The sequence below is a fragment of the Protopterus annectens genome, chromosome 4.part0, assembly GCF_019279795.1.
Source record: "Protopterus annectens isolate FY-2018-M chromosome 4.part0, PAN1.0, whole genome shotgun sequence".
NCBI classification, from domain to species: domain Eukaryota; kingdom Metazoa; phylum Chordata; order Ceratodontiformes; family Protopteridae; genus Protopterus; species Protopterus annectens.
The window spans coordinates 1,697,267,329-1,697,295,080 of NC_056733.1; the positions used below are offsets into that span (position 1 = coordinate 1,697,267,329).

The 27,752-nt window shown below is 36.9% G+C and overlaps 1 protein-coding gene across 1 annotated transcript in view; it reads left to right on the top strand.

Moving 5' to 3' along the window:
- Positions 1-15,186, top strand: part of LOC122799984 (START domain-containing protein 10-like) — a 751,875-nt gene extending 736,689 nt beyond the window's left edge. The window contains exon 7 of the mRNA XM_044069425.1: positions 11,798-15,186. Coding sequence (XP_043925360.1) covers positions 11,798-12,028 — 231 coding nt within the window. The 3' untranslated portion in view covers positions 12,029-15,186. The remainder of the gene's footprint in view (positions 1-11,797) is intronic.
- The last annotated feature ends 12,566 nt before the right edge of the window (positions 15,187-27,752 follow it).

Consider the following 27,752-nt stretch of genomic DNA (forward strand, 5'->3'; position numbering starts at 1 on the left):
TGGGGCATTGTACTCAATCATTGGTCTGATGAGTGATGAGTATAGGGGAGACTATGACCTCCCTTGATCTAGATGAGAATCCCTTCATGATAAGGTGGGCAATGTAGAAGGTCTTCCTAACTACTTTAGCTACATGGGTGTCGAATGACAGACTACTATCAACCTGGGTCCCCAGGTCCCTGATAACTTCTTCTGTGCTCAGTGGATTGCCACCTATTTGGTAGCTAGGGGTAACCTTGTTTTTCCGAAGGGTATGACTATGCATTTTTGGCATTTAACTTTAGGCCATGGCTCTGGCACCAGTTATCCATTTCTGTGAGACCCTTCTGAAGGATATCTGTGTCAGATGTGTTTTCTACTATGGCCCAGTTTGCAGTCATCTGCAAACTTTGTCAGCCATAACCCTCCTGTGTTTGCTTGTACTTGGAAAAGTAGATGCCAAACAAGAGTGGGCCCAGGACTGAGCCCTGTGGTACACCACTTGTGACAGGCTTTGAGTCTGACATGGCCAGCAACTCTGACCCTGTGGGTTCTGTCACTCAGCCAGTTTGCAACCCATCTTGTGATGTATGGGTTAACATTTAAGCTGATGAGTTTTTCAATGATACCCAGTGGGGTATTGTATCGAAGGCCTTCGCCAGATCGAGGTAGGCTGTATGGACTGCCTTTCCCTCATCAATGGCTTTGGTGACTGTTTCAAAAAGTCAACCAAGTTTAGAAGGCATGATCTGCCTTTGACAAAGCCAAACTGGGATGGATCCAAAGTCTGCAAATTCCCTATGTCTTTATTTATGAGGTCCATTATGATCCTCTCCATGGCTTTGCAGATAAGGCTTGTCAAGCTAATGGGCGGTAATTTCCAGGGTCGGTGGAGGCACCGCCTTTGTGAAGTGGGACCACAGTTGCAGTCGCCACTCCTGGAGTGCGTATCAGAGGTAAGACTATGATTAAACAGCTGTCCTAGCTGTGGGTTTAATTCCTCGTTGAGTTAAGTGGAGCACACAGCTGGGGACACCATCAGGTCCCATGGATGCTGTGTTTTGCTTTGGAGAGCGCAGTTCTCACTTGGGCGTTGCAGATCTTTCGGGGGCTGCAATCGCTTGATATAGATATCTCTCCTTTTGGGGGGGAGAAGTTTGCACTGAACCTGTCAGCCAGTATGTTGGCAATGTCTGTAGGATCAGTAATCTTCACATCATTTTGAACTAGTTCTGAGCATATCTGGGAGTTTCCTCCCAGGTTTCTAACATAGCTAAAGAAGGCCTTATGATTGTCTTTTGAGTCTTTAGCTATTTTTCTCTCAAAATTTGCTTTGGATGATTTTATGAGAGCTCTTAGTTTTTTACTTATAGTGATCAAGGGTGTCTTACCTTTTAAGGATTTTGCTCTATCTTGTAGTAGCTTCCTCCTTTTGTTGTAGAGTTTGTTTATGGCTGGGGTCCACCAGACTGGGCGCTTTCCTTTGGTACAAAGAGTCTTTGTTTTGCTTGGGATTGCCTTATCCATGCAGTCCTGCAGGTGCTGGTAGAAGGCATTTGTAAGTGATTCAGCGGCTTGAGTACTGTTTTCCGCCCGGCTCGGGGCCTTAAAGCAGACCACACTAGTCTTTAAGAGTGTGAAGTCGGCTTGCGGGAAGTTCTTTATTTTGGTCTTTTTTATTCGGGGTGGGGGTGGGATGAGGACCTCCAGCGAGATTAGTTGTGATCTGATCTCACCAGTGAGGGTATACTTCGGTGTTGAACATTGTGCTCCCATGTTCGTGATGATGAGATCAAGTATGTTTTCTCCTCTTGTGGGGATGGTGACTAGTTGTTCCATGGCATTTGAGTTTATGAATTCCAGGAACTTTTGGGCTAGGGTGTTTGGGCTTGAGTAGTGTTCCCAGTCTATATTAGGGTAATTGAAGTCACCTAGTATGATGGTGTTTGGTGATACATTTATCCCCTCTAGTGTTTTCAGGAAGGCCATGTGAGGTTCCTGAGTTTAGGCCGATGAACTGTAACATGCTACAATTTGCAGAGCAGTCTTGCCTATGGTTAATTGCACCTGGATGGTCTCCGATGCATCGTCGTTGCCACCAGTCTTGAGGTGTGGGTGTCCTTGATGAATATGGATACCCCCCTTTCTTGGTATTGTCCGGATTTTGGGGCGGAGCGCATGATAAGAGGTAAAACCTGATAGTGCTGGGGTGCTCTCAGGAGCCTTGAACCAGGTTTCTCTCACTGCACACACATCGATGTTTTCCCTACTGAGAAGGGCCTCAAGTGCGTGCATTTTGTGAATTAGACTTCTGGCATTGAGCAGCATTACCCTTAGTTTTTCCTTTTTGTGTTCTAGGGTGGTAGGTTTAGAATTTGAGCCTTGCCTAAAAAGGCACTATGGGGTGGCAAGAGCCTCTGCCAATATCCGGAATCCCAGGGGTGACAGGTGCAAGCCGTCCCTTGAAGCAGCGTGGCTTGTCCAGCATGTCATCCCAGGCAGACAGACATTGGATCCCCTTTGAATGACACCAGAGTTTAAGCCAATTGTTAAAGCTGATCATCTTATCTCTGTATTGTGGCATCATTCTTGGTGAAGGTAGGATACTGCTCAAGGTCAGGGTCATACCTGCCTGGGCTACATAATCAGAGAGCTCCTCAATGTCTCTTTTCATGTAGTCCAAGGAGTGCGTCTCAGGTCGTTTACACCAGTGTGGACAATGACTGAGTCGTATTTGTACCTGCTGTTGAGAGACCTGAGTGCTTGCGTTATGTGGCGGATTCTAGCGCCCGACAGGCAGCTTACTGTGACCTTCTCCTTACTCAGTCTGGTGGCGGGGCGTCAGTGTGTCTGACTATGGAGTCACCAATGACTAGTGTGTCTGGCATTGTGTTTGGCCTTAAGGGCTGTGACTGTTTGACACTCTGACTGTGAGGTCTATGTGTTGCAGGTGTTGTGTTCTGAGGTGGTGGTTGTTTGGGTGTCTGCTTTGGTGGCCTCTGCTGTTTTGGTAGATTTTTGATCAGAGCCGCGAGTATGTCTTTGTGTGTTTATGTGTATGATTTGAGGTTGTGATGGTACTATGTGAGACTGGGTCTATAGTGTGTGTGGTAACCTTCTCCTCCTGACTGGTCTTGCCAGTCCTATGTTGAGAGCTCAGCCTCCAGTTTGGCCGTATAGTTGCATCTCTCGCATGTATTTGTGTTTTGTGGGAGGAGGAGACGGTTGTCTGTGTACATGAGGCAATTGTAACATTGCCTCAATATTCCCAGGTTCACCAGCTGAGCAGGAGAGGACACTAGCAAATGATCCCTCGACATGCTAGAAGGACTAGACAAAAAAACTTTAAAAGAGATTCCGGGGGACGTGGGTGACCGAGAAATGAGGGTTTGCCTTTTTGGGGTGCTATCTATAAGAGTGCCGTATCAAGGTAATAAGTACTGTAGGAGCAAGTGCTAGGTTTAACAGATAGAGAAAAGTCTACTTGGAGTCAAGTAGAGATGATCTTTTTAGGTATTAGAGAAAGTGCTAGTAACACGGATGCTTAAAGGTAAGATTGAAAAGAATGCACTCTGCAGTGTGCACTAGAGAAGTTAGATATGAAAGTAGGTAACTTGAGTTTTACCTGTTTAAAAAGTTAAGGTTTAGTGGAGAGTTACTATTTTTAAAACAGCAAGATGGACTGAAAGGGGTGGTTACTTTTGTATTTTGGTACTATGAAATACTGTAGGATGGCCAATAAATTTAAATAATTGAAGGGGTGGGATTTCAAAAGTGATGGTTTTGTGATTACTCACATAAGCCAGTGAAAGTAGAGAGAAATGAGATATATGGTCAGATTAACATAAGAGGCGGGCAACTAGAAAGACAGTGGTATTTAACAAGACAACTTAAATGGGTGGGAGGGAGGGAAAAATTCTGCCTGACTCAGAACAGAGATAGCTGTGGTCTCTTTTGAAGTTTTAATATGCTGTTAAAACAGAATGCAAGCAAAACACAAGGTAAAGAAAACAAACTACAGTATTCAAAATATAGAAAGGCAATACAGAAATACAAAAAATAACAGCAAACTAACCTTTCCTTCACAGCAAAGTGTAGCAGAGTCTGGATGAGCCTTTCTGGAGTTGCAGACTCAGTTGAGCAACTGAGTACTACTAGCTCCTAAACCTGATAAAAGTATAAGATTTTAGGAAATAAGTAACTATCCCATGTCTAGAATATTTCATTTCAGTAGCAGTAAGAGAAACATACTACTATATTTAGTAAGGCAGCCCATAAATATAGTTTAGCCTTTGAAGCTATAGGCAATTATAAATCTTTATTTTTCTATGTTAGCAAGCTAAGAAATAACACCCAAGATTGCTCTAAGCCTTTTAAAAATGAAACCACCTATCTGGACTCAATAGGCATTGCCAGCATACAAACAAATAGTTCTAGAACAGGAATACTAATCCGTCTATCTAGAACAAGCATACTTGTCCATCTACCTACTTAACTGAATAAATTACTTGAGACTTCAATAAGGCACCTTTATTCCTCCCGCAGAATGGGCATCTGAGAGACAGCCTCCTATACATGAACTTATCCTTTGTATGCTGTTTCTTCTTACTGAAAGACCTACAAATTGGTACAACTAAATTATCCTATGTTTTGATGTGATATCAAATCATTAAGATGTCTGTAGCCTTTTAGTCAAACCTTCCTGGACTGCGTTGTAGATTTGCTGCATCCTTTCTTTTACAGATAAGTATTTATTACTTTTGGTCCCCATCTCAATCTAGCTCCTGTAGCTGTATGCATATAGTCACCTGGAGATACCTATAGTTTTTTTCATTCTTTACTCACAGAAATGTATATAGACTTTATACAAATGCAACAGGTCACTAATGGAACTGTATGGAAAATGTATAGTTGTGGGAAAACATATTGAGAAACTGTCCTAAGCTGTCCTCCCTTTGGAAAAAAACATGCCAAAATATTTTTGTGGCATTGTTTACTTTTACCTGTCTGTAAAATTGTTCTGAATATTTTTCTCAGAAAATATCTCTTTTCACAGCCTGCTCTATTCTGGAACCTTTTTTACAATTGTAAAGAAATGTATTACTCGTGCTACTAAACACTAGAAATTCATGAATCCCCCTGCTCCCTAATTTCACAAAAATATTTGGACTTCATTTGTTTCAATGATATTTCCCAAAGGAATATAAAACATAAAATTACTGCCCTTGCTAGATCCTTATTAAAGTTTGGCTCTACCTTAGTTCTACAGAAAATTACTATAACAAAAGGAAACCTGGGTTTGTAGTCATCAGAGTGGCTTCTTTAGGGGTGAATGTCATATGCAGTGTCTTAACTGCCCATTTCTTGTAGGAGGTTTGCATCTAGTCACAATGAAGATTTGAAAGGATTGTGCCTAAAAGGGGTCTGTTGACCAGCCCAGTTAACAAATGTATAAATAAATCAATACACACATACATAAATAAATCCTGAACACAAGGGTTGGATTCCATTCTATCTTGTGCAGCTTTTAATACACTGTTTGATGTATGGAATTCTGTAAATCTAAGGTTGGTTTCCTAAGCTGTCTTTTTCCTGCATTACTATTTGTAACAGTATTGTTTTTGGTTTCATGAGAAATACAGAATAAAAGACGAAAAGCTAGTAAATCAGTACATAACATGCACAGCACATCAGTTATTAGCTGAATCCTCTTCTAAGCAGGGACTGTATGACCATATCTGTTATACTGCAAAATGTTTTAATGAATATTAACTTAGAAAATATTGAACAACTTTATCATATCTAAATGACAAGGTACTTGTTCCAAGATAGGAAAAAAAACATATGGATTCCTTTATAAGTACACCTTTACAACAGGGCTTCACCATATGGAATAATATATCTAGAAAAAAATCACTATAGGCTTATATAGAAATCAAAGAAAGAATGTACCCCAGTAGGCAAACAGTCCCCATTGTAAAATGTAGGCAGGACAGCAGAAAACAGCAATTTAATTAGGGGGAGGTGTAATGTATAAATGGAAATGTTTGGCAGTTTATGTACCTTTACTTGTAAATGGTCTGATGTAGCCACATTCTGTGGTGAAAGCGCTTACCTACTTGAAAATAAATGTGATTTTATTTTACTGAATGGTGATACAAGTCGTGCTTCAGTTTACCATTGCTGTTTTCTGCTATCTTATCTAGAAATCAGTTATGGGGCCCAATTCCAAAAGACTTGCTCTCAGTCACTTACAATAAGAGCAGGCTGAGAGCAGGTGTTTTGGAATCTGGCCCCCGCTGTAAGCCTGTTTACAGATAAGCATTACACCAAAGAAAGCCACTTACACTGAGAGCAGGTGTTTTGGAATCTAGCCCATGAAGTTCAGAGGATCTATACCAATCTATACACTTAAAAAAATAAATAAGTTTTTACAACATAGGTTTCATAGGTTTCATAGGTTTATACTAGGCTATCTGCCCGAGGGCATTTACAAGCCTAGCCCATAGTTTTGTGGCTTACGCCACCCCTTTAGTATGGGGAACTATACCCATTATTTTGCTGTGCCTCTGTCGAGCAGTGACACTGAGGTAATCCCTGGGGTATATCTGCGATCTCCCATCCATTGGTCAAGATTTCTCTTGAACAAGGCCAGCGAGGTGCTCTGCCTCACATATACCGGGATTTTGTTCCACAGCATAGGGAGTCTTTGGGTGATGAATCTATCCCTCCAGCACGTCCTATTAATAGCCATGTCGAGGTTTAAGTCTCCGCCCTTGTGGCTCTGATGGATCTAGATTTATTGAGGTGAAGTATATTCATCAAATCTGGGTTTGACATGGCCTTGTATGTCAGGCACAGGTCACCTCTGAGCAAGGGGTAAGCGACTGAATAGAGCTGAAGTTCTTTCAGTCGGGCAGCATAGGACAGATTTTTGAGACCCTTTATCCTTTTGGTGAGAAACTTTTGTGGCCTCTCCAGCTGCTGCAAGTGTCGGGTCAGATACATTCCGAATGGGGCATTGTACTCAATCATTGGTCTGATGAGTGATGAGTACAGGAAACTATGACCTCCTTGATCTAGATGTGAATCCCTTCATGATAAGGTGGGCAATGTAGAAGGTCTTCCTAACTACTTTAGCTACATGGGTGTCGAATGACAGGCTACTGTCAACCTGGGTCCCCAGGTCCCTAATAACTTCTTCTGTGCTCAGTGGATTTCCACCTATGTGGTAGCTAGGGGTAACCTTGTTTTTCCCGAAGGGTATGACTATGCATTTTTTGGCATTTAACTTTAGGCCATGGCTCTGGCACCAGTTATCCGTTTCTGTGAGACCTTTCTGAAGGATATCTGTGTCAGATGTGTTTTCGACTACGGCGCCCAGTTTGCAGTCATCTGCAAACTTTGTCAGTCATCTGCAAACTTTGTCAGAAGGAACATTACATACCTGTGGGTAAGCAGATCAAAACAGTGGCACCTGAAAATAGACTGAGGGATTATGATGAAAGCAGGGGCATTTTATTTTAGTCTTTTAAAGCAAAATGTAATTTATGCTGTGACAAAGTTGTTCAACATTATTTGTTTTCACATTTTAATTTACAGAAGTTAGGTTGCAATGATTGCAAGTCTGTAGAAGTATATGATTCCATACAAGTTGTGTTTTTGTTTTCAGCACACCAACAAATCAACATTTCATTCTATTTTAGTTGCTCAGTTCAGATGCTGGTTTGTGTAATATACATATGTTGCAAGTATGGATGACATGTCTGAAACAGTGACTTGAAATGAATTAGACATTTTCGGACTAAGATAATTTATCATGAATTGTATGGTTCTGCCATGCTTAACTAGCCTATTTTGAGTATTATTTTCAGTTGTCTTATTAAGGATACCCACACTGACACAATCAGATAGGCAGACTAATCCGTCATCCGTATCTGATATTGTTAATATATGCTGGTTACTGTATTGTCTTCTATCTGTTGAGTAATTGTTTACAAGTAGCCAGAGGTTTGCATTGTCTAAAACAATGACATTTATGACTACCAGAGGTACAAGGAGAGAATCAGTTGAAGGGATGATAATTTTGACCATCATCCTAGTTGAAGATATTAGCTACTTAATCTGTTTTTTTATATTATAAATGAAGAAAATGTCTACTGATGCCCACTACTTATTCATATTTTTGAACGTGCATAAAAGATACTGATGGACACATTATCAACTTATTACAGCTAATTAAAGGTACAGCTAGACAATTTATCGTGCATCAGTTTTCTTTCTTGTGCAGCTCACCTGCACCATATCTTCTTCAGGTTATCTGTTCTGTCTTCTAAAACTGCAGGTTATATATGGCCACTACCCTTTCTTTGAATAGATACCTTATTAGGAAAATCCCTAATCTGCCTCCCTAGTGGCCAGTCATACTCCCACATTCCTCTTCTGTTCTTTTTCATAAACACCACCTTATCTGCCACTTTGGAATCCTGTGCACCCACAACATATTGCCATGTTTGTCTTTTTCTCTGTGAATATGAATATGGCTCTTTAAATGTCTTCTTTGTCACCTTTATGAATCTATTATTTGCTCTCATTAGGTTGATTACTCTTAGGGTCCATCATCCATGTTTAAAATACTCTTAAGTACGGCCTCTCTTATACTCTTGTCAGAGACAAGATAACCACTGAAATCACTTAAGTTTTTCATTTTGCAATACAGCTCCTTATTCAGTTGTGTTTCTTCGTTTTATCACTTCCTGTCAGATTGCATTTAATGATTCTTTTTGAGAAAGGTTTTAATAACTACATCTTTCTCTTGTCCTTTCGATTGCATTTAATGATTCTTTTTGAGAAAGGTTGTAATACCTACATCTTCCTCTTGTCCTTCATTCTTCATAACCGTGTTACACATATGCTCTCTGAAATTACTGCTGCCCTTCTGAATTGCACCATCTTGCAATCGGGCTATAATCAAGCCTTCATATTTCAAATTTAAGTTCAAGTTTAAGTTGTTTATTACCAAAGTATTTTACAAATAACAGGAACTGAATAATGAATAACAGTAAAATAAGGCCAGATAAGTTATATTAACAAGCGAGTAAAATTTGTATTAGGCAGGTTCCTCAAAGCAACTTCAATAGCTGACCATTAGATGCAAAGTTTGAGAATCATCAATACCCAAAAAAACACAGTTTAGCCAATGCGTGGCAGAGCTGAATATAACAAATGCAGTGAAAACCAGTGTGCCTATAGTACAATATATCTAAAAGTAGTTTCCCAAAGAATAAGATGGGCTCTTGTTAATGCAGCCTACAACAGAGTTCACGATCACAAGCCATATAAAAAAAAAAAACGAACAAGGACCATTAAGCAAAACATTACTACAAACAGTTAACAGATAAACCAAAAACACCAACATTCCAAAAAGAGCATCTTTAGCAATAGTCTTCAATCTTTCTTTTGCAGTTTTGACTATAAGCTCCAACAAGCAAACTCCATGACCACAATCCAAAAGCCACCAAATGGCCATTAGGCAAAATGTCACCCCAAAGAAAGATTTGGTACACCCAAAATTCCAAAACACCAAAACAATATATTCATTGTCATCTTCACTGTGCAGCTCTGACTGTAGCTACACTAAATTCTGATAGCAGGAAATAATTTGCATTCCATGGGCAAAGCATACAGCAACATGGTTCCATTTCATTTCTGTTTCAGCAACAAAAATTCAGATGAACAAATTTAACAGGTTTCTCAAATGAAGACCAAAATGGTACAGCAGCATATCTGCTGCCAACTTCTGACCACTTTTAAATCACTTCAATTCACGTTGAAACTTAGCTTGTATAGTTCAAACTGAAGTTCAGTTCTATTTAAGATATTATGTAAGCAGTTTATTACCACAGCACTTTCCTATAAGCCCACATTTTATAGTCCTCATTGCAGATTAATAACTTCACCTATTTTAGCATTATAAGCAAAAAAGTTTAAAACATTCCAGGAGATCGAGTTTGCATCAACCAAGATATGCTGAACAGAACTCAAACATGGCTAAACCTTGCTACACCACCCTGGCATTTTCTGCTTTTATCATCCAAACCATATATTGCCATCTGCTGAAACCTTTTTCCCTACAAGTGATTGTGTATTAATAGATGAAGTTCATACCTAAGTGGTTGTAAATGAAGAACGCAAGCTTACAATGTTTTGGTCTGCTTTTTATTTCAGACAAGTGTGTACTTCACTGGAGCATTTCACCTTTTCCACCAAGATAACAGGGGCTTGGTGCCAAGGACAACAACTGGTTCTGATGAAGTCCCTTGACATATTGGGATGAAAGTGCTTAACTCTTACTAAATTTTAATCTACTGGTTGGTTAATAAACTTTTTAAGTTTTTATCCTGTTGTTATACTTGGCACAAGGCTGTTTCTTTTTTATCAGTGGCTGTTTTTGGTTACTATGTCATGTGAAATACAGGGTCTTGCCACCTCATGTAAGAACTCTCTCTTGTGTGCTCTTGAAGTTAGGGTGAATGTGTTCAGGGGATGGGGTGCAGAATGCTTGCCTCCTTATAAAAATCATTTAGATGAGAAGTGTTTCTCAGTCTGATAAGAAGAGTGAGTCATTTTCTTGACTAATTCATTATGTACTGATCTAACAAGAGATCAGGGTAGGCTGAGTGATGATGAATGGTGAGATCAGGAAGACTACCCTGATTACTAATGGTGTTCCTGTTCTCCCTTCCTGTGTTGGAACCTTTGAACTATTGCATGAATAAACACTTCAACAAATTCATAACCTTTTCCGTTTAATTTTCCAAATACCTTTTACTAGAGAATGTTTTTAAATATATTGCTGATATGATGTCTAGTTATGTTATATGCACAAGAGTTCTTTGAATAAACTCTGTCATAAGTCAGTCCTCATGGTGTTCCTGTTTTTTTATGGCAGGGCATGTTGTGAACCCTTGCTGTTGAAGATTATCTAGAACAGATAAAGTGCATGTCTTCTGGTGTGCTTACTCCAAAATCATCTCTTTATCAGAGTGCCAAATCTTATGCTTTTGCTATCCTGACATCACTGTTATTCTGAAATCATGCATTCCTAACCTCCACATTCATCATCCAGACTACCCTGATTACTAAGGGTGTTCCTATTCTCCCTTCCTGTACTCGAACCTTTGAACTATTGTATAAATGAATACTGAGGCAAATTATTTCTGTATAAATGTAACTTGTTACCTCTTGCACACACACACACACACACACACACACACACACACACACACACACACACACACACACACACACACACACACACACACACACACCTTCTTCATCTACTTTACATGTTTGCATTTATCTCCCTAAGAAATATCCCTTAGATTATTTTTGCTTTCAGTAATTACTTGTACTTTTTTGTCTTCCTGGCTTTGATTATCACCACAACACGTCTGCTCCTACAAGTGTTGTGTTTCTACAACTCACTGTCCATTCATTTTACTTTATCCATCAAGGTGATTCCATCTTCCTAACTGCTTTGTTTACCTTATAAGAAACTACAGTTGTTTTCACCAATTACCCTGCTTTCACCTTTGTGGACACCACCTTTCCTTTTCATCCTCATTTTTATTTTATCTCATAGTTTGACATATTCTACCATTTGCTCAAAATGCTGCAAAGTTCATCAAAAAGGCACACTACAGCGTCATATTCACAAGCTTAAAATAGTCATTTTAAAAGCATTAATATTTAACATTTAATGAAAACTTATATTATTTCTACTAACTGCATGAATCACTGTTTGCTTCATTTTTAGGCTATGAAGAAAATTTACAAAGCCTGCCTAAAATACCCAGACTGGAAACGAAAACACAATCCCAACTACAAGCCGTGGGTGTTTCCTGAGCAGAACACCCTTCCCAACATTAACCTTTCTGAGCTCTCAGTGCAGCATGCTGACTCACTGGAGAATATTGATGAGAGTGGAGTATCTGAAGAGAAAATGCACATCAGTGATGAAGAAGACAACTATTCCAAGGAGTCCTAGGCTGGCATCCTTAGACCTTGCACTTTTCTTCCCCTGTCACACTTCAAATATAGGCTACACACCATTTTTATTTAGTGGGCAGCTTACAGGTGCACATGGTTCTGTGTCATATGTGTTTGTCATAACAAAGGTTTTTAGCAAAAATATTAGAAAATGATTTTTAGAATGTGTCACCATTTTTCCTAGTTCATTATGAAAGGGGACCGTTCCTAATTACATGACTGGCAAAACCCATATGTATGCTACTCAGCTGCTGTACAACTTACATATCGAATGCTTCAAGATTTAACAAATTATTTTAAAAAATAGCAACAAAGTAAAGAATGCTTTGTTTTTTGGACTAAATTAAATATATCAATAGCGTTAACCGTACAAACTAATTAGTTATTTCTTTGGGCAGTGGTTCTTTTCAAAGCTGAAATGTTATACCTATAATCTTTAGTCACCAAAATTACCCTTGTCATTAACTACAGATGGCGCCTTAGTATTAATCTCTTCCATTCCATGCATTATACTATAGTGCTTACAGAAGCAGTCAGTCACTAGATAGCCGCAGATTCAAACTCCACTGTAGTTATATGCTTACTATGTGAAAAGTGATTTCACAGAAACCAGGTTGGGAGTGTTTTGCTGTCTTCAGAACCTGAAGCAAAAACAATACATGAAGGTAAATAAAGCATTATGGAATCATGTGCTCATTTATGACACCTTACCATCGCACATCTTATATCTCATTGTATAGCTACTCTTAATCAAACATACCAAAGGAAGTTATCTGCCAAAATGGATGCTAGAAACTGAATTTGCTCACTGTACTTTCACATAGCTAGACCAGTGCACTTTGGAAAAATAAATTATGTTACAACGTTGGCAAACATAAAAAGTCAAAGAACCTAATTCTATAAAAATTCTGATCATGTCTCTACATTTAAATACTGTAACATTTAGTCAACAGCATTGTGTGCATCATAAAACATAATTTTTCCCACTGCTTTTGTTGAGCTGCTGTGCCCCCACTTCCCATGCTACCTGAATATTGCAACACAAAGGTCAGAACTTTGGAGGTAAATTAAATGGTTGGTCTGCCAGCAAAATAAAATATTTCCCTGACTCCGAGATTGATACGTCCTGTAGATGCTTGTTTTAGCAGGTATGACAGTTTTCTAATTTTCATTTAGCACTGTTTATTATAATTGATTCTGATTAAGATGAAAAAGAGTAACTGGCACTTCTTCCATTTTTGCACCACACCCTTTTAAATGAGTCATTAAAAAACAAGTTATTGGAGTTATCAGCAATCTCTCTGTTGTCTTATATGGGAAGATGTCTAAGGTACTAGAGTTAGAAAGAAGACTGAAAGCTTTTTTAAGACCATAAGAATTCAGTGCATTCATTTCAGCGAATTAGGTTTCAAAACCCTGTACTTCAGTAAAAATCAAGTATTCTTATAATGTAATATCTGTTTCAAATGTATTATCTACTCCTGATGTCACTTACTCTGTTCTGAGAAGTGATTATTTCATCATGTTTTTGTTGCTTTGTCCCAGGTCATAAAGGGGAATGTTCCATGTACCAGTTTATTTAATTTATTATCAAACATAAATAATAAAAAGCAGAGTTTGTTACAACAAACCTAGATAACAACAGTAGACCTTGAGACATTATACCTGTCTGATACAGTGAACTCTACTGGTGGTGAATGGTTATTGGGCACCTAGCAATGATCACATCTGATATCATTGATCAGCAACACAGTGAGAGAATAAAATGAAGTAAATTATAATATTACAATATACCAATAGCAACAATTATTATTATAATGAGTAATGTGCATTGTCATGCCCTGACCACAATAAGACTACCTGCCACTCAACAAACCTGACATGGGTAAATGCTAAGATGATGAAAGGATTAGAATATACTTAATATGGAAATTTAATTTGAATATCACGTTGTTAGATGACTACTGCTGACTTAAATGGATCTCACTATGAATATTGGAAACATGCTGTTAAAGTGTTAGTACCTTATCAATACATTCTGTTATATGCAAAAAGTTTACAGAGTTGACTCAGAAGGAAGGATCCTTTAATAATAATGTTTAGATCTACTTCATTGTTCGGGAATATAAAAGGAAAGAGGCAAATTCAATCTTTATGTTACAGCATTCTGTAACAAAAAATCATTCTAATTACCAGGTAATGATACCTAGAACCATTTATTTTTTTCTTGCTCTTTTTTACAGGTAATATACATATTACTTGTACTATTACATTCAGATGCTTGTTTTACTGAAGGGTGAAAACTGTGATTTTTTTTTTTTTTTTTTTTTGTGATCACATTTGATACTGTGCTGTATGTATAGTTAATTAATAGCAGCTCTCATTTCACTAAATAACTGATATTGGTTAATATGACTCTGATGTTTCCTCCACAAAAAAATGAAAATGCTTTTGATGCTTATATATCTTGCCTGTCCTTCACTGTGCAACCAAGGATATGTTCAAGGGTAGAAGACATACTATTTCGGTTAAATTGTATAATAATCCGTGGTTGTACTTTGCAGACTGTTGGAAGAGTCATGGATGACTTAATACAAGTGGACTAAAAGCTGTGCATCATATACGGTTAATATCAGTAACATAGCACACATTTCCATAAACCTTAACAATGCAGAACCTTCCATTAGCCTCCTCACTAATGTAGTTATATTTTATGGAATTTAAAATATCAATACAGCTTGCTGTTTTTTTTTCTAATCTTGAAACCAAAGAAAAAAAAATCATATTCTCTAGCTTGTAGTTCTTGTTTTCCTTATTAAAGTTTACATTTCACATTAACCATATCTATGAAAAGTTTACTTATTTATGGAATTAAATTATTTAAATTGGTAGTCTAAATTATTAGCATTGTTATGTTTTGACTGCATTAGGGCAGTCTGAATGACTGAAATGAGGAGACTAAGTTTAGGTTTCACAAGGCCCACTTGAATGAAACTTGTGTTTGCTAGCAAGCAAGCGAGTGTTAAAGAAGCAAATGGTGCTGAAACTGTAAATTTACAAGCAAGTGGTTTACATTGCATGGTCAGTTGTATATGTACAGCCTCACCCCCCACCCCCCAAATAAGCACACACACACACACACACACACACACACACACACACACACACACACACACACACACACACACGCACACACACACACACGCACACACACACGTGCGCACACACACACACACACATTGTATGCAGCATCTTTAAGCTGACAATGGTGCTGATAAATTGCAGGCGCTATGATGATTCAACAGCAGCATTAAACAGCAGTTATAAAAGAGAGCAGAAATGAAATAAAGCTCGATTCTTAGTTTCATTCATATATGTCAATGTTGCAGCCCTTTCAAAGTCAAATTCAGATCCAAGTCATAGAGAGTCAAGAATAACTGACTCCATCACATGGAAAAGGTGTGCCTTTTGTTGTCTACATCCAAGATGGTGATATAGTCATGACAAAAACCATGCCCTATCCCAAGGTTTCAAAGTAGACTCGTACATAAAACAATATGACACAGCAGTTATTCACATTTTCTCTCTCTCAATAGATGTTAATAGTACCGGTAGCTTGAATTAGTTCAAGAATCCAAATCCCTTTATGCGTACACATATATATCATATATGAGTTTCATATTAATTGAATAAAAAATAAAAAAGCCAAGCCTAAACATTCTTGCATCAGAAAGATATTTTACAATTTTCAAATAGCAAAACTATAAATATCTAGACAAAGTACCCAAAGGACGACACAGGAAGGATAAAATGCAAAGTTTATGAAGTGCTTTTCATCAGGTTCACTGACCCAACTTCCTCAGATAACAATAAAGTAATGCATAGAAGTTTTTAAACACATTCAAGTTACATTCAAAAGTCATGTAATAAAGTAATTTACATAATAAATTACTAACGATTAACTACAAAAAGTCCCAATGCATTCTTTAAACTACCTTGCTTTTAAAGCGATAACCTCGCTGAAAAAATATGAAACCAAACCAACAATACTATTTGCAACTCTAAATAATGTTCACTACTTTAAATACTTTAAATAAAATTAAAGACAGTCCTACTACTATTCATGCCTCTAAAAGCGCATAGTTAAGTAATGTCAGTGTTTTATGTATTACATAAAAATACATGTATATATATGTTTACCTCATAATATAATATATGTATATAAATACAATATAATGTGATATACATACATACATATATATACATATTCATATACAAACTTTAAGCAATTCCTTACAGCTATCTCTTCAAACTTCTAAGTTTCAAGTATGGCAAGATTGAACAAGTTTTATTAATGCCAGGAGGGTGATGAGCATCTAACCTTAACTGCCATAAAAGTTCCAGTTGTTCTAATAAAAAATTGGTGGGCCCCCTTCTATAGTCTTCCATAATTTGATCTATGGCCCTAAATTTAAAACTATGAGTGGAATTATGATTAATATGTTTAGCTAAAGCATTCTCAATTTTATTTTTTCTTATACTGTACAGGTGTTCATATACTCTTTATTTTAGTTTTATATTGGTTTTTCCGACATAGAAAGCTGAACAGAGATTACATTGAGCTAAACAGACCACCATTTTTGTATTACATGTAAACCTTTTCTTAATACTATATTCCTTATTTCTAATAGTAAATGTTTCTCCTGTTGCTATAAAACCACAGTAGTTACATGATTCACATTTTAACATTCCAGGTATATGTACAAAGTTTATATTGGGCACTTTTTTTTCAGATTATATCCTCTCCTATTCACAAATTCTGGTTTTGGTCCTATTTTACTTATGTATTTGTCATTTAAAAGGATGTTCCAATTCTTCAAAATGGCATTTTTGATTGTTCCCACTGTTTTTGCGCTGTAAGTAAATACAAAGCTCATATTATATTGTTTACTTGCTTCCTTTGTATCCAATTCTCCCTCTAGATGGACAATATCTATTTGATCTATATTCTCTTGTAGTGCAGTTTCTTCATGGATTTCTATATGTTTTTGTTTTAAAATTGGTTCATATATATTCCCTTAGATCTCTTATCGGTTACTTCAGATACCAAATGTGAAAGAAGTGTTACTGGGTACCCTCTTTGTGTGAACATCTGAAATAATTGTTCACATTCTTTGTGAAACTCCACTTCACCAGTTACCATTCTAGCTGTATGAACTAGTTGGCCCTTAACTATTAATCTTTTCTGGGAGTAAGGATGTGAACCGGTGAAGTGGAGAAACAAGTTAGAGTACGTTTCTTTACGAAAAATAGATGCTTTGTAACCTTCTCTATCTTTCCTAAGGAGTACATCTAAAAATAAGCTATTTTTTCAGTACCAAACTTATTTGTAAACTTTAAATAAGAACTGCTATTATTAAGATATTCCACTAAATTTTTAGCTGTAATTTCATCGCCCTTTAGGATGATAGAAATATCATCCAAGAAGCGTGTATAATAATAAATACAATTCATTATATCAATATTCGAAAAAATATTTTCATGTTCCCAATGGGCTAGAACTAGATTTGCATAACTAGATCCCATCGGTGAGCCCATTGCCACTCCTATTAGTTGTAAATAAATTTCTTTTTCGAATATGATATAATTATTATACAATATAATGGAAATCAGTTCTTCCACCAATCTAATGTCTGTCTCTGGAGTTTTATATTTCCTCATCATTGTTAATACTGCTTGAATCCCCTCCTCATGAGGTATAGAGCTATACAAATCGCAAACATCTATTGTTAAAATATTATATTCTCTGCAAAACGCCAGTTTGTCTATGTCTGATAAAAGTGACCAAGAGTCACGACAGATCTGTTTTTCATTGTTGACATATTTCTTTCAAAAGTTTTTCCACTGCTTTTGCACTAGCATAGATGACGGACTGCCTAGCATCTGCTACTAGTGCTCTCATAGGTGGATCAGCTATATTCTTGTGGACTTTTGGCACTCCAAAGATACATGGAATTTTTGGAAAAGATATAATTAAATAATTCAAGGTATGTATATCTATTATACCTTCTATGAACAAGTCATTAAGGTATATGTTAATATTTCGATATACTGTATTTATTTCATTTCTGCTAACTTTCATATATGTTTCAGTACTTAAAACCTTATTCATCTTGGTTACATAATTGGTGTAATTCATCATTACCAACCTGCCTCCTTTATCAGGTTTTATACATCTAACAGGTTGACTTTTTATTTCATTTAATAGTGAATATTATTGTTTAGTTAAGTTCTTATTATCACAATTCCTGTCACTTAATAAAGTTCTAAAATCTAATTCACATATTTCGTCGAAAACAAATATAGATGGATGTAATGGCGGGTTGAACATGCTAGGAATATATAATTCACTAGTTGTAGTTATGTCACTGCTACAAACAACAGCCAAATTTTATTTTCTCACAAAACTTTTAAAGTCCAGTAACAGCCTCGCTATATCAAGGCGTGGTGTTGGTACAAATGTGTAACCTTTTGAGAATAATTCAACCATATCTTCACTGATCTCAATGTCTGAGTAATTATAAAGTTTAAAGTCACCTGATTTATTAACCACAACTTTGCAGGGGAAACAAAGTGGTTCAGCATCAGGTTCTTCTACCTTTTCTGCTTTGCTTTTCCTCGTGTGTTGTAAGGGTTGAATTAGTTGTTCATTGTAGAGCTGTACTTCTTGTTCTTCGCCGAGTGAAAATTTTGTCAGTTTGATTGTACTGCCCCTGCATATGTGTTAGTATCTGCATTATTATGTAAAAGTTCTTTGCCTCTATTTATTTCTTTTCCTTGTTTATTGGCACTAACTTCAGTGTCATTTCTACTGGTAGATGCTAGAGAGCCAAAGTCCTCATTGTTCGAAGCTTGATTTACATTATTATAACTAACTGGCGTAGTATGCAAATTACTTACTGAATTCCATGTCTGCGATATGGGCGGGTTAGGATATGCAGTACCTTTAGTGTAATCTGTTCGGTCTCTTTCCAGCTTCTTTATTTTAACATCTTTCAATTTTTCAATTTGTTGGCTTATCGTTGTAAAAATTCTATTGTGGTCATAGTATAATCATGTATAATCAGGGTGTTTTTTTATATCAACATTTAGTTGCTCAATTTCCTTAGCTAATAATTCCAAGTTACATTTATAATGTTTGCTCATAAGCTCCATAAGTTCTATACCTTGCCTATTAAATAGCTGTATTAATTCTTTGTGGAAAACAGTCCCAGCTTCAAGACCTATGGGAAATTGCCAGGATCTAAGTCCTTTTGGGACTATGTTAGTATTACAACATTCGTTGAAATAACTAATTTCTAATTGAAGTTTTTTTTGTATTTTAGTTTAACATCAAGTAATTTTAACTTATTCACCAATAAATTTTCATTTCCTTCAGCCGATAACACAACAAAGGTTCTCGTACTTGGTTTAAGCAGAAGCGGTACATCATTCAGCCTGGCTGAAATCTCCGGTGTTCCAATAAGTTCCAAGGATGAATTTGAATTTGTATTAGGTGGTGTTACAACAGAATCATTACTTGCTACATTGTTGCCACTCCCTTGTGCTAGTAGCAATGGATTACGTTGGTTCGGATGACTAATTCTTTGTTCATTTGTTGTGGTTATAGGGACTAGTGTTTGTGGACTAGATACACCAGTTCCATTTAATGTTGCAGTACCATCTGGTTCTTCATTCACTACAGCTGGCTGCGGTTGTGATAGTGTTTCCACTTGTGCTGCAAGGTCATCTAATTTTTTAGATATTACCTTTGGGTGCTTTGTCTAGTTGTTTCAGCAGTTTCAGTATTTGTATGTATCTCCAGTTTGTTTTGTAAAACTATGAATATGTATTGCTTCTTTAGTGTCTTTTTTATTATTACTGAGATTGAGTGTGTTTAATATTTAAGGTTAAGATTAACTGGTCACTGGTGGGGCACACTGACACTTCTACTGGAAAGATGTGAAAAATTGTATTTGGCAAGTTAATGCCATTAGCTTGAGAAAAATACTTTTAACATTCTGGCAAAATTTTAACTTGTTGGTTTGGAGATTGTTAGTCCCTTTGAATAATGATGAGCTGATGGGGAAGAATAAAAGATGGCATTAAAACAACTTAGAAAAGGGAGCCACACCTAGCAAGTACAATGTGTGCATGACTTACTGAATTCCCTAAAGATGGGTTCAAAATAAACTGTATTATTTTTAAGAAGTTAAACTCTTTTCCTCTATAATAGTTTAATCTTAGAGGTGTTGCTATCTCATTCCCTATTCTAGTTTGCCGGGTTTAAGAGATAACATAGCATCATATAAAAATGTTACTTGTCTTGCACTGCATTGTACATTTGTTTTATCTTGCTGTAATAAAGTGTTTAAAACTGTCTTAAAAGTAGAAATCATTTATACTGTTATTATGTCTGTACAACGAGAAAGCATATGAAGAAGATGCAAAACTGAAATAAAGACCAGAAGTTAGGACTGAACCCTGGATTCTTGCACTTAAATAATCTCAGCCATTAGGCCATCATGCCTCACTGAAAAGTAGGCTGTTTTGAGTTAAACTGCTGTTCTTCCCTACATTCTTCAACCATCTATACACATACATCTTTAAAACATTGCAGTATGAAATAAATATTTTCTCTATATTGCTAACTTGTTACTTGTGTTCTTTCTTAAAATATTAAACCATTAAAACTGCTGTAGTATCATAAGCTGATTGGACCATTTACCTTTTATTTGATATAACCCTAATATTATCTTCAAAAAATGTTATTCTTCCCTTTGAAGTAAAGAACTGGAGACAAAAGCAGCCCATTCAAATTACATCAGTACAGTAAATGTATTTATTTATTGTACTTCTAGTCACCACTATGCGGATTAGGCAGATCAAATATATCGGAAAAACGTGAAAGGCTCATACGTTTGATTTTATTTTCTGAAAAAAGAAGGGAGTTACATTAGGTCATCCTTTCCCATGTCAGTAGGACAGTGTAGTAAAAAATGTTCTGCTAAAATGAGTCTGTTTATGGTTCAATTCACATTAGTTTTTTTCTTTTTTAAAGTTTCATCACAAGTGACACTCATAAACTCATCAGTGAAATTTCACAATGTCAACCTTGCATTATGAAAGGAATTCAATTACATCAGCTTCTGCCTGCCTTATTCATTTAAAAACTCTTGTTTTGTGTTTTACAAACATCACTTATTAAATGTTCTAATTTTATTGTATATGCAAAACATCTTGTTAAATTAAAATGGTATGTATTAGCTTTCCATTAAAATCCATCAAAGTGTATTGCATGTGTTTCAATAAATGTACTCTCATCTGTTTAACCTAATTTCCAAATGTCACTGTATGTCACAGAAAATAAAAATGGTGCCTGCAAGGAAACCTAAGTTACGGTGTGGCACAAGTTGTTAATTCACATCAGTGCGCCCATTATCTGTCAGGCAGAATACAAAATAAGTTTGTCAGATAAATATGGTAGGAATGCATTGGTCTGCCTAAAAAAGCAAATGAAAGAGAATCCTGACTACATTGAGCTTTCCATAGTTTTTTTTCTAAAGCTCTGTGAAAAGGCACCTTGATTTGAATGATTAATCAGAATAAATGAAGTGCAAGAATATATTTTGTTAGGCAAGTACTCCTTTTGTGTTGCACTCATACCTTGACCATACAAATACTACAGTTTGTTTGCATCTTAGTTTTTCTTTTTGTGAACTACATTATTTTTCTAACTTTGCTACTGTATGTTATGAAGAATATAAAGTTTTTAATAAGATTTTGCAAATTAATGCTCATACATAATTCTGACCTATGTGTTTGAGAAAAAGTAGATACTTTACTGGTGTGTGTCATTCATTATCAGTGTTTCCTGACAATGACACTCATTTCATCAATACTAGAACATGAACTACTCCAACAATCAAAAAACACAATAAAACATAAAGAGCATAAACTCACATCACAACTAACACAGTAACAAAAGCAAAAACTTAAAAATGTGCTTTACGTGGGAATTCACCTCCACAGACACCCTTAACATGGGGGTTCGGTTTTATATACTAACTCCATGGTTGCACAAGGACAACCAAAGGGAAACATCTTGAAGCAAACTATAGCCACTGTTTCACAAGATGATTCTTTCTCTGTCTAATACAGAGTGCCTTTGATACACTGTGACAGCTATAATAGCTGTCATCAAACCGTTCACTTAATAAGATGCCCAGAAATCCTTCACTGATATCTATAGACATAGGCATGGCTTATCTCAAAAGCACGGAAGTCTGCAAAAATAAAACAGTATTATTCATGTTCTTACCAAATGTAACTTTCAGTATTTGTAGTACTAAGATGGATCACAGAATGTGTGAGATTAGCTCAAGAAAGTTGCTACCACATAGCCTCCTGGATGTTTAAAATGTGATGATTGCAAAATTCAGTCACACAGCATGAAGTAATGTAAAAGCAGGGCTTCTACATATGCAAAACACTTATGACTGCATAGTATGGTGTTGAATCCAAGACTTCTTCCATGTTGTGCTTACTGTCTAGGGTATAGAATCTGCAAAACAAAACTAAGAAATGCTGCAAACAAAACCTCTGTACAAAGGTGGGCCATCTACAGACCCTACAAACTACAGTCCCATAAGTCTCTTTAGTCTTACATTTAAAGCTATGGAAAGAATTATCATGTAGATGATCAATAGAGATTTAGTAAACCTCCAGACACTGGACCCAACCCAGTTTGGTTTCGTCAAGGGCAGATCATGCCTACTCATCCTGGTGGACTTCCTTGAGAAGCTCAACAAAGCAATGGATGAGAGCAAAATCATTCACACTGCCTACCTTGGCCTGGTCAAGGTATTTGACACAATAGCCCATTCAGGCATTGTTGACAAACACAAGAGGTTAGGTACAAAACTGTATGTCACACAGTGGATAGCCAAGTGGCTCACAGACAGGACCCAGGAATTTAGAATTGGGGAATCCATCTGTACAGAGAGGTTAGTCACAAGTGGACTCCCTCAGGGATCAGTCCTTTGAATGTTCCTTTTTGGCATTTACTTCTCAGAAATCAAAGCCAATGTCAGTGGTCTCTGGCTGACTAAATTTGCAGATGATTGCAAATTAGGAGAGGTCATTGAATCTCACTCTCCCCAGAAGGGACTAACACAGACAAACAACTAGTGTCAGAGCCATGGACTAAAACTAAATGCCAATAAATGCATAATAGTATCCTTTGGGAAGTCATCCATCCCTGGTAACTATCATATTGACAACACACCCCTTAGCGATGACCCAGTCATCAAGGACTTAGGGACACACATATATGGTAATCTAGCTTTTGACCATCATGTGTTAGCAGAGCTGAGGAAATCATTCTATGTTGCACAACTTATAAACAAAGGTATGGCATCCAAGTCCAAGAAAGTCATTGTTCCACTGTATTCAGCATTCATCACACCTATCATTGAGTACAATGCCCCCTTTAGTAGGTACCTAACCATGCATATCCAACAATTGGAATGTACACAGAGGTACCTCACTAAAAGCATACAGGGCATAAGTAAAATATCCTATGCAGATCACCTCAAGGTCCTATCCCCATATTCTATCTTATACAGACTTTTGAGGGGAGATCTATGCTTGGCATACAGGGCATTGTCAGACCCCACTCTAATGCACCTCCTGCATATCCACAAAACAAACAGCACCAGAATTACCCATTCTAAAGACTTAAACCTTGCCTGTAATATAAATAGGACCTTCTGGAGAGATAGGTATGTATCCCAGAGACAACCCCATCTATGGAATAGGCTCCCCATCCATGTGAAGCAGAGTTCCTCCCTAACCCAATTCAAGTGCAACTTGGACAACTGGATGGAAAACCAGAAATTCATCGCTGGTTTGGCAGCTATGTCTCTAATGGACACAGGTGACCTGTAAGTGGTTCATCTCCCAGGCTCATGCTTACACTTATCAAGGGTATCAGAATTTGTCAGAGATTTGGGATGCATGGCTAGACTTAAAAAGGCCCTTGTGGTCATTAGCCTAGTGAACACCTATGAACCTATAAGAAGTAAAAAAAAAAAAACCTCCCATAATTATGTAGTAAATAAGGGTTGGGCATATTGTTTGACTCCCAGATCTAAAATTAAGACTACTTCTATGAAGAACAGCAAGCAAGAAATTATAAACAATAAAAAGAGAGTTTTAGGCAGGATTAATGTCCCTCTGGTATTTGAACTACACATTCCAAATAAATCAGTAAAAAAATAATGAAAACTTTACTAATTACTCCAGATTCAAACATATGTGTACAAATGGCAAATGATTTGAATTTGAATGTAATTACTTTTAGCACCCTGTCAAGGTCTGGTATTCTCTATTTTACTGCATCTTTTTAGAGAATATTCAATATTAAAAGATGGCAACATCATCATTCACACTGGAGTCAAGGATTTAACAATTATTGTTAACTAAAAACACAAAAAGCTTATTGGGATTATAAAACAGCCTAGTAAAGTTTAGGCCAATCATATTATTTCCCAAAATTATCACTTCCGGGGATCTTGAATAATATTTCCTGCTCAAGGCCATTAAGTATAAGATATACTCTTACAGGCAGGGGGTGGATGCCTTTAATTTCTGGGAAGATATGATATAGAAAGTTAAATAGTTGACTCATGACAGCCTTTTTTTTTTGCTTTCCTAGGAGAAAATAATTCTTAGGCATTTTAGAAGTGTAGCCTGCCTGCATTGTTTGGAAATCCTGTTGAGTGCTTGGCTGCATGATTGCCTTGACCATAGTGGCCAAAAATAATTTAATGAATATTTCAGCCTACCACATTGCACACATTTGCTTCTGCACTGTGCATTCATCAGATGTAACACACAGTGGCTGGCAGTGTCATATCATCACTGTGGGCCATATACATGTAGCATGAAGCAGACAGCAACATGCACATGCAACCTCAGATACAACAACTACTACAGAGAGGAAAAGGGAAGTTCACAGTGAGCAGGTTTGTGGAAGGCTGCAAATGCCTTCTACAGCACCATATTACAAAGTAGGTAAAAGTATTCAAATGTATTTACAAAGAGCTAAAGCAGTGTATTAGTAGAATATACGATCTGTCTCTGATCTCTAGGCATGTTATATCCCCTGCTGTACAATGGGAGATTAACCCTCAGTGATTGCACATGCACAGCTCATAGGTGGTGACTTGTGTCCTGTAACCATTTTGGGAAATTTGCTGATCTGTTTCAAGATATTTTGTCTGTGGCAGTCTCACAACTCCACTGACCACTTACCTGGAATCCACCCCTCACAAGATGAAACGTATAAATTACCTTATGAAACATTACGCTAACTAATACAAAATGTTTGGGAAAGAGATATTTTGAATTTTGCTCATTGCTATACTGACAATTGACATCTGTGTTATAAAATAAGTTGATTTAAATCTCAAGATGAGTTTATCAGTCAGCAGTTACAATGCTTACATCACTTAAAGTTTGAATTTTCAAGGAGAAAGAGAGTATATTCATTTATGTAAGAAATGGCATAATATTTGATATTACTTATAACCGCATTTGTTCTAAGATCACACAGATCATTGTCACTTTAGCTAACACTAAGCAGGTGTTATAGAACTTGTTATAGAACTTGCAACTTTGGACCTGTGGAGTGCAAGTTATTTCTACAACACCAAAGTAAATTACTATTTTGGAGAAATGCTGTAACAATAGTGTTGAGCTATTCCAAAAAATCACTTTGATGTCTACTACAGCAACATTTATAAATATACATTATTATATTTTATGATTAAAAACCCAAATAAAACAGCAGGTTGAAACATCTATTTATCGGTCCAGCTTCCTCAGCATTGTGCAAAAAAAGATAACATTATGCAGACAGTTCATTTAGTTTCCTCAAAAGAAATATAGATTATTCCTGTATTGTGGCTTAAGTTAAGTAGCTACAGATAAGGAAATACATGCCCCTATATGAATTCAGAAAGTACCCACCACTGATGGTAGGAGGCCAATCCAAAATGGATTGTTTCCATGATGCAGGAAAATGTGATACAGACCATGCTATCCGGAATGCTGAAATACCTAATTACTGGCTAATTTGAATGTCTCTGAATCACCTTTAACTACCAAAAGTACAAATTAGTACTTTCCTTCATTAGTCGACACTGGTAGCCACAGGCACACCCATCATTCACTTTCCCACACACATGCACACATCTAAAAATACACATGTAAACATGTGTGCGTGTGCACACACACACACACACACACACACACACACACACACACACACACACACACACACAGATCCCTCCCCTGCCTGATCACACTCATGGACACATTCACCAATTCACCCATACATGGGCACATACCCTACCCATCTCCTAACTAACCTACCTACTGAAACATTCCATGCAAGCACATACAGACACAAACACATTCATGTTGCACCATTTATTTCTACACATACACTCACACATGCAGTCACAGACATACACACAAGCACACACCCCTAACAATACCTTTTCTCAAAACTCCCTGGCACTTACCTCTAACAAGACTGGATGAACATGAGCTTTTGGCTGTGTTCATTAACACAGTTAGAAAAAGTAACTTCTGCATCTGGGTAATTAGCATATGCAACTCCCCTGGAATGCCTTATTAGAATTTGCACTAGGCAGCACAGACATCCCATCACAGAGCTACACCTCTTCCTGGAGCAGCACCTTGGAAGGGCTGTCTCTGAATTGGAAATGGTTACAGAGAGGTGTACATGAGGTTTACACCTTGGGGTAATCTTTATGAATTCTGTTCATTGGCTAGGATTTACAGAAGTGCATTTCATTCAGATGGACAGTTTGTGCTGCTTAACAGCACTGCAGTGCAGAATAGCCATGAATAAGCAGGGAATTATTGCATAAGTAAAAATAAGACTGTTCTTGAAAAAGGTGGATTCAGTGTATGCAAAGAAGGGCAAGGAAATGGACTTATGTCCCATTGCATGAAACTCACAAAATATGTAGCAGGTAGCATAAGTTGCCTCTAACTGTGACAGACTCCCACTGCATGCATGCATGCTGCGAAAAAAAAAACTCTCTCTCTCTTTATCTCTGTATATTTATATATATATATATATATATATATATATATATATATATATATATATATATATATATATATATATGTATATATATATATTTATATTTATTTATTTATTTAACATTTGTTTACCGGGAAAGTCCAACTGGAGCAGAGCCCATTTTCAGCAGAGGCCTGGGCAGAAATGTTCCACATATATAAGTAGAGAAATATATATACATTTCTCTGTCTCTTTTTATATATTGTGTGTGTGTGTGTGTGTGTGTGTGTGTGTGTGTGTGTGTGTGTGTGTGTGTGTGTGTGTGTGTGTGTGTGTGTGTGTACAAACATATATATGTATTTATATAGTAAGAACATATTAAGGTAAAGCAGATTGTGGGGAACACAGGGTGCATTTTTATTTATGTATTTATTTTTTGCAGAGAACTTCCACACCACCCTTTTATGTATATGGAGAAAGGGAAGAGAGAAGGGAGAAATGTGTGGACCAATAGGAATGGGTGAATGGCAAACAAAGGATACCGATAATTAGATGATGGGCA